This window comes from Clupea harengus, unplaced genomic scaffold, assembly GCF_900700415.2.
Source record: "Clupea harengus unplaced genomic scaffold, Ch_v2.0.2, whole genome shotgun sequence".
Lineage (NCBI taxonomy): Eukaryota > Metazoa > Chordata > Actinopteri > Clupeiformes > Clupeidae > Clupea > Clupea harengus.
In genome coordinates this window covers 10,941-20,024 of record NW_024880184.1, presented here as the reverse complement: position 1 = coordinate 20,024, position 9,084 = coordinate 10,941, and the positions used below count along the sequence as shown (strand labels likewise).

The following is a 9,084-nucleotide window of genomic DNA, read 5'->3' as shown; positions in this document are numbered from 1 at the left end:
TGTACTCTCCTGAAGATGATCTCTGTTTTCCCTACCATACATACTCATGTATTCTGCTTACCCATCAAATCATTACTCATGCACTCTACTTAACCATCAAATCATTACTCATGCACTCATGTACACCATTCAAGCATCAAATGAAGCAAATACAGTTATTATATTTAATACCATGAGCAAGATCCTAATTCATGTTCTGGAACTGATAACTCGGAGTAAGTCGCGACAGGTTCACTCAACCCCAAGTTCAGGGTTTATGCCAGGCTAGGTTAACCACGCCTTCTGGAACACCCTTCAGATGTGGTTTCTGATCACATATGATGTCTGATGTGGTAAATAAAACATGTTTCTTGCATTTTCAGCTTTTTTGGGCCATTTCAGTGAAAATGCATGTTTATGCCAATTGTAAAGAGGGCCTAACTTAATGAAGTGAGAATTAGCATTTAAGTAGCATACTATAACTACACTAAGAACTTTGTTGCTGTGTGTGTTTGTGTGTGTGTGTGTGTGTGTGTGTGGGTGTCTGTCTACTAGAAAAATATGGACTGACATTCATTGCCATGGCAGGGTGTGTTGTCTCTATCCTGGATGCTGCTGCCTTGATTGCTGTTGTTAGTTTCCTGATGAGGAATGAGTGAGTAACAGCTGCAGCTTTTGATAAAAATGAAATGTAAAGTTTGTGTGACATGAAATGATGTGCTCCTGTCATCCAATGTTTCTGCAGAGAATCTAATTTAAGTAAATTCATATACTGTGTTTTCACCCTCATAAGTTTTAAAGAAATCTGATTGGCTTTCATGCAGTCTAACCACATAAATTACTAACTCTCGGTATCTAAGCCTTAACACGAGGGTTAGATACAATAGAGGATTTAGTCAGGAAATACCTAAGAACATAAATCTTCGTTTGAAAACTGTCACAATTTGTTTCTTTCTTTAGGAGAAACACAGCAGTGAGAGGCTCAGGAGTGCATTCCCAGGTCCTGCAACATAGTGTCTGTCTTCCTATTTTGAACTATTCTTTGTTGAACTAGTCAGTGGCAATGGCAGTGAACTTTAACAAATATAATAACAAACTGTCATGCACTATTCTCTGTCATGTAATCTGTTTCATGTCTAAGTTCCTGCATGTGCAGCTTTACTTCTTAGTCAGGTGTTTTTGGCCTGACATGACATCTATCTCTCTAAATGTATAAACTAGACCTACACAACAGACCAATGTATGGGTAAATAAATAAATAAGATAGTTGCCCTCTGTTCGGGCTTCATCTTCTATCAGGAACATGCTAATGAAACCACATGTCCTCTTTTATTTATATTTCCTGAGTCCTGATATGGACCCTCCTGATGATACATACACAGCTCTGAATCTCAGAACAAGATCACCTGATTATGATGTAAGTCCCTCACATAATCAGGCTGATAATTGTATGGATACATGGACGGACGAACAGGCTTTACTTTAACAACTTAGGCATGTCATTGTATGACACTTTACACTTACACACACTGACTCTTTACATTGTTTCTGTTTCATGGTGCTAGCATTTCAGGTATCCACCAAGTGTACCTGGTCGAAGCCATCGATGAATACTGAAGCCTCTGCAAACTCCAGCTGATGTTGAACTCGCATTATTCCATAACCTTCAAATAGCAACAAACAGGGGACAGTGTTTTATAAACATAGACACTGATCCTGTGGCAGTGTGTGTGAATATATAAGCGTATGCATACAATGTATTTGGGGTGGGGGTGGGGGTGATGGGGACAGATCATTAGGGCAGATAATGTAAGTGAGATTAAATAAGTAAGAACAAGTGAATAACATAAAGACGTAGTTAATCATGTATTGATGTTTAAAAATTTCCTCATAATTCTTTTTTGTGTGTTTAAAGTGTGATTAATAGGAACAACTCATCATTTTCACATCATGCAATTCTGTCTAGTGCTGTTTGTATTCTGTATATTTGCATGTTTTCAAAGCTAATGTGTGGTTGTTGCATTATATACATCCTCATATTCATCCTGTTAAACCCTCTGTGTTTGATTATTATACATGTTTTTTCTAAAACATAAAACTCATAAACTCATTAAAACATTACCACATACAGCATGTAGCGATGCTTTTTTGTTGTAAACATCAATAACATTATTCAGAAATGAATAAATACATTTGGTGATGTTTCTGAGCTCAAGCCAGTAGCAGACGTAGTGACAGGAAGCAAACTAGTTGTGAAACGCACCCTGTTTTCTGACAAACACTCTGAGCGCACTGAAAACACTGATGGCTTGCCACAGAACAACACTGATGGCTTGCCACAGGACAACACTGATGTCTTGCCACAGGACAACACTGATGGCTTGCCACAGAACAACACTAATGGCTTGCCACAGAACAACACTGATGGCTTGCCACAGAACTGCTATGGAAGACCATCAGGACAGGGTGGGGACATGGTAGATGCCCCACTGACATTTTGCAAACATTTGAAAGAAGAATTGCTTGCTTAGATTAAAGGTTTTAAACTATTCTGGCAGAAGGTTGTTAATATTTGAGCTCTATGGCCAATGGAATAATACTCCTCCAGAAGCAACGTCTTGATTGGCTGGAATTGTGTATGGTCCAGTCAGAACCATGTTGTTCGTTTCCCATGTACAGAGGCGGGACTGAAGGACTGAAGTTGAATTCACGTCGTTGTATTGATGCAACATCCTGTCCATGACGATGAAGAGGAAGCACATTTTCCATCCAGTCATTCTGACCCAGTGGTGCCGTTAAGTCCGATATTTTAAGCCATTCCCACGAGCTCCTAAGAACCCAGCTGTTTATAACAGAACACCAGACCCGTTGTGTAACATAGTGGAAATAATGTGGAATTAATGAGCATAAACTTTTATGTGTATGGAGCAGGGATGCTTGGTCGTATAAACTTACCATTTTCTCCAACTCAACACACTGTACTGACCAGTTTTTACCCTTTGCTTTTACTCGACCAGTTTTCGAAAATCGAAATGTTTCATTTTACTACAATTAGAACTGTTTTATCAAAATAAGAACTGTTTTGTCTAAGGTAAGAAAGACATCATCCTACCTGTATCAGCAAAACACAAAAGCCATAATAATGCAAGGTGTTCCCTACTTGTTAAATAAAAATAAAACCATAAAATGAAGCTAGTTGTCATGCATTGTGCTGGTGTTGTCTACCAATGATTAATCATATACTCTGACTATGATGAAAATGTGTTTTTTCGTTTAGCTGTGTGGTAGAAAAGGACACATTTGGCGATTTGAAGAGTCATGGACTGTTAGCTTATTTCCGTTGGTTATGCAGTTTTCAACTGTATCTGCATCTCAACTGATAGGTCCAGGGGTTACCATGGTAGCTCACATCCTGATGTACACAGCACTGGGGAAGCTACTTTTAAAGCATAGCTTTGCATACTACCAATTACTTCACACTGGAAGAAGTTGAACTCACAGCAAAGTTACCCTAGTGAGAAATCTTGCTTGGTTAACTACAGCTTACTTAGAAATAATAATAATAACTATTTTGTGGAAAGAAATAGGATATCAAACTGACAATGTACATGTGATACGGAATTATAACAAAAAGTCACATGCCAGCAAAAAAGTAAAAATACAAAATAAAATGTGCAGCTTCAGTTTTGTAAACAAGTCAGACACCTGCCTTCCAGAAAGACCTGGGGGGTATTCGTCGTACGTGGTTTAGTGACAAACCTGGATAAGTTAACTCAGAGTAAGTGGTAAACCTCCTGATAAAAGAACCCCCATTGGTTCCATCTCCTAGCAAAACAACGTCAGAGGGCTCTTCTATTAGGAGGTTTACCACTTACTCTGAGTTAACTTATCCAGGTTTGACACTAACCACGTATGACGAATACCCCCCAGGTCTGGGTCCTGGTGGGGGTATTACACCAAGCAGCATTAGAGTCATTCCACGCCAAACGTGACAATTTAAGGAAAACTCCCCACTTGACCATCTCAGATTTGGCTGAAAAAATTCAAGGTTGTTCATATACTTCTTAATAGGTATAGTCCCAAATATTAGCTCTCTACTCTCAATAGTTTTGTCACAAAAAGATGTTTTAGGGGGAAGGGGGTGCCTGTACTTAGGATGCTTTTTGGCAGCGTTTTCTGAAGAGCCATTTTCAAATTGCTATTACTAGAAAAGTATTTAGGCTAGCTCCTTCCTTGAATTTTTTTTAGCCAAATCTGAGACGGTCGAGTAGGAGCCATTGTCCCACTTGACATGGAATGACTCATTACTCAGTTAGCAAGGCCCACAACTGAGTAAGTAAGGGCTTTCACACTTCCTACATTGTGTGTGTGTGTGTGTGTGGTGGCTGTGATCTCTGCAAACTTCATGTCTGGGCTATATGTCACAGACATGAGAGAAATATAAATATTTACATTTTAACCATTTTAGCAACTGCATGTTATGATGCCCTCACTCTAAACAGATTAATAACAGAGGCAGTAAACAGCAGCTCTCTCTCACTCTCGCCCACACTCTAAACAGATAAATGACAGTTAGCTCTCTCTCACTCTCGCCCTCACTCTCAACAGATTAATAACAGAGGCAGTAAACAGCAGCTCTCTCTCACTCTCGCCCTCACTCTCAACAGATTAATAACAGAGGCAGCTCTCTCTCACTCTCGCCCTCACTCTAAACAGATTAATAACAGAGGCAGCTCTCTCTCACTCTCGCCCGCACTCTAAACAGATAAATAACAGAGGCAGCTCTCTCTCACTCTCGCCCTCACTCTCAACAGATTAATAACAGAGGCAGCTCTCTCTCACTCTCGCCCTCACTCTAAACAGATTAATAACAGAGGCAGCTCTCTCTCACTCTCGCCCTCACTCTAAACAGATAAATAACAGAGGCAGCTCTCTCTCACTCTCGCCCTCACTCTAAACAGATTAATAACAGAGGCAGTAAACAGCAGCTCTCTCTCACTCTCGCCCGCACTCTAAACAGATAAATAACAGAGGCAGTAAACAGCAGCTCTCTCTCACTCTCGCCCGCACTCTAAACAGATTAATAACAGAGGCAGCTCTCTCTCACTCTCGCCCTCACTCTCAACAGATTAATAACAGAGGCAGCTCTCTCTCACTCTCGCCCGCACTCTAAACAGATTAATAACAGAGGCAGCTCTCTCTCACTCTCTCACTCTAAACAGATTAATAACAGAGGCAGTAAACAGCAGCTGCAGGGGAGAGATGACAAAGGCAAAGGTCTGCATCTCGCAACATCTTCCTTGTCACAGAAAACCACTGCTGGTGTGTGTGTGTGTGAGGGAGAGAGAGAGGGGAGAGAGAGAGAGGGGGGGGAGAGAGAGAGATAGAGAGAGAGGGGGAGAGAGAGAGGGAAAGATTATAGTAGGGTTAATTGGTTTACGAGGTTATCTGTACCACTAGCAGATGTGGTTTTGACTTCTTGGTGACGTTACAAACAGACAAACTAAAAGTAAATAGTTCATTGTTTAAAGGGGGATTTTATTTTTGTCTTAAATATAAAGATGCCAAAACCATACTATTGCGGTGGCCCAAAAACCGTGATACATACTGAACCGTGGGCCCACTGTACCGTGCTGCATCTGTTTCACAACGCAGCTACCAGGCCCACCCAACGCAGGCGGTATGAAGAGGCCCAAGATGCTAGCGTACCAATTATCATGATAGCATTTCTTATTGAAGCTATCGAGAACATATCTCTTTTTTTACATTCTCGTGATGTTTCCAACCCAGACCACAAAATGAAATTAAATAGTACAAAGCCTGGGCTGCCAGTGGGAATGGCAGGTGTGTTAAAGTGTTCCTCGCATGACCATATATGTTCGAAATTAAATTGAAAATGACACCAACACTAGGCGCCTATAAAAACATATTCCCCCCAGGAGTGATACATTCCTGCATACTGTTGCTTTAAGCAAACAGCACTCAACGCTACCTGAAGCTGAGCAAGTAGTTGGAAGTCTCATTTTGTTTTCTGTAATATATTAACCTAATTAATTTCACTTTCTCCAAATGCCCAGTATAGAATCCATTTGGTCTCATTCCACCTCACTACTGCTGTCTGTAAGAGGAGATAAGGAGAAGCATCCCTTCACTGTAATATACCCCAAAACTGTCCTGGAACTACAGGGTACTACCAGCATGTTTTACAGTGGAATACACATATCTATGGCCATTTCCCTGCTGATTTTGCCAGGTATGCATGTATTTGTTTCACAGTAATTAATCTCATTTGTACTGGAATTTTGGTGACAAGAATTTGATATAGTGGAGTAGGGTTAGGGTAAGTGGTGGGGTCTCAGCATCACATTGTCCATTTCTCCAGGTGGACTAATGCTTGGTTGGTTATGACTATTTATAACAGCATGTGGCATCTGCTTTGAAAGCCCAAGTACAAGTACTTCACATGGTCACAAGGTAAAAAAACTTGATGTACCAGGGACCCCATATTAGTCTGTTCACAGTGTTAGCACATGATGGAACTGATGTATCAGGGACCCCATATTAGTCTGCTCACAGTGGTAGCACATGATGGAACTGTGGTGGCATACATGTCCACTTGTTCAAGTTTTACTTTGGGCATTTTGGGCATGTTTAAAGTTAGATACAATATTATAGACCTGCTCTTGGTGAATGAGTGAAATTAAACACATAAATATTCTCACTTTACCTGCAGTGTTATACCTTTTTTTCTCTTTTACAGATAAAATATTGTGTATATTTCTTGTATGTTTTGTGTCTATCTTGTATTTCAGGTGTCATTGGTGGTCCATGGGATGTCTCCTATGCTTTGAGCTTCTGTGCTTTAAATGGATCGTCAGTGACCATTCCCTGCACTTACAAATATCCCCCAAAACAAACTGTGGAACAAGTATGCTGGTACAAAAAAGAAAATACAGACCTGAGTCAAAGCGAGCATTTTAAAAACAGAATTCAGTATCTTGGGGATACAAAGAATAACTGCACACTGAGAATTAATGGTCTGACAGAGAGTGACGCCAAAGAAAAATATAAGTTCTGGTTTAAAACAAATCAAGACAGATACGCTGGGATAGCTGTTACTCTGAAAATCACAGGTAACTTACATTTTATCAAGCTTTGAAGGTTTATGTATAGGTTTAGCTTCTATGAGAAATGCTGAAAAACTCTATTCTGTTGTATCCCGATATGACAATGTCATGTTACCTTTCATTACATTTGGATACGTGTGGAATCTTTCTTTCACATGAAAATCCTGTAAAACGGGGGACAACTAAACCAAAGCAAAAAGCCATGGGCTGTTTATACCCTTTCAGCTCTGCAGGTGAAGATACGTCCTACAACGGTGACAGAGGGACAGAGTGTGACACTGACCTGCACCACCCGCACCTGCAGTCTAAGCAGCCCCACCTACATCTGGTACAAGAACAGCCTGCCTCTGTCAACCAAGCTCACACCGGGCAACAACACCCTCTTCTTCAGCGCAGTCCACATCGCAGATGCAGGCAGATACGTCTGTGCTGTAGAAGGTCACGAGGATCATCTATCCCATGCAGTGACGCTCAGTGTTAGGTGTAAGTATGTGACCTTTGGTACAATGTCACAATGCTACAATGTGTAGAGATGCCATTAATTCTAAGAACACATTTATAGGGATTTTTGACCAGTATGCAGCTTTAGAATATTATATTTGTGTGTGTAAAAATTTGAATTATGGAATAATGTGTGAACAATAACAATAATGGTTATAGCATAATTATATTTAAACTAATCTTTTTTACATTATTTTGTGCAGATGCACCAAGGAATACCTCAATATCAGTCACTCCCCCTGGTGGTGATATACTAGAGGGCAGTTCAGTGACTCTGACCTGTGGCTGTGATGCCAACCCACCAGTGCACAACTTCACCTGGTGGACGTCAAATGTGAGCACATATGAGATCCTCTTTGAACTCATTCAATGTCTGATCTTCAGTGTCTTAGGTTTCATTTGAACCTGTTTGACGCTGTTTATTTCAAACGTTAGATGCTCCAAGGAACATTACAGCATTGCTCAGTCCCTCGGGGGCTATAATGGAAGGCGCTTCAGTGACTCTGACCTGCAACAGCGATGCCAACCCACCTGTGCACAACTACACGTGGTACAAGAAGTATAGCAGGACTGAATCCAGCCTGATTGGATCAGGGCAGAAGTACAGCATCTCTCACGCCAGGCCTGTACACAGAGGCCGGTATTATTGTAAGGCAGAGAACAAAGTAGGAGCCACTGCATCTACAACTCTTCCTGTACACGTGCACAGTGAATACTCCTACATTCAGTTGTGCATTCGGTCTGGCATTAATGTTTATATCAATTTAGTTCTGTTGGCATTAATGTTTATATCAATTTAGTTATGTTGGCATTAATGTTTATATCAATTTAGTTCTGTTGGCATTAATGTTTATATCAATTTAGTTCTGTTGGCATTAACGTTTATATCAATTTAGTTCTGTTGGCATTAACGTTTATATCAATGTAGTTCTGTTGGCATTAACGTTTATATCAATTTAGTTCTGTTGGCATTAATGTTTATATCAATTTAGTTCTGTTGGCATTAACGTTTATATCAATGTAGTTCTGTTGGCATTAACGTTCATATCAATGTTGTTCTGTTGGCATTAATGTTTATATCAATGTAGTTCTGTTGGCATTAACGTTTATATCAATGTAGTTCTGTTGGCATTAATGTTTATATCAATTTAGTTCTGTTGGCATTAATGTTTATATCAATGTAGTTCTGTTGGCATTAACGTTTATATCAATGTAGTTCTGTAGAGTTTTCTTTTTTTAAATAATCCAAGTTCATGAAGTTTTTTTGTGTAATTAATGAGCAAAATCTTCTCTATAAGTATACAAATAGTTTTTAATTTGCCTGACATACCCAAGACATACTAGAAATGGAAATGAAACCATCCTTAGAGTCACTTAGGATGATGGAGTTCCTGTATTGTGCATCACAGGACAGAGTGCTGTATTTTGTCATGTAAAATTAAATGTTTTTTATTTGTTTTGGTCTAGAGAGCCCACT

General features: G+C 39.9%; 1 protein-coding gene across 1 annotated transcript; it reads left to right on the top strand.

Moving 5' to 3' along the window:
- The first annotated feature begins 5,975 nt into the window (after window positions 1-5,975).
- LOC122131543 (sialoadhesin-like) lies at window positions 5,976-8,639 on the top strand. The gene is made up of 5 exons (XM_042706226.1): window positions 5,976-6,232; window positions 6,792-7,112; window positions 7,332-7,589; window positions 7,811-7,941; window positions 8,043-8,639. Exons 1-5 carry the CDS (start codon window positions 6,049-6,051, stop codon window positions 8,088-8,090), a joined length of 942 nt encoding a protein of 313 aa, XP_042562160.1. The 5' UTR covers window positions 5,976-6,048; the 3' UTR covers window positions 8,091-8,639.
- The last annotated feature ends 445 nt before the right edge of the window (window positions 8,640-9,084 follow it).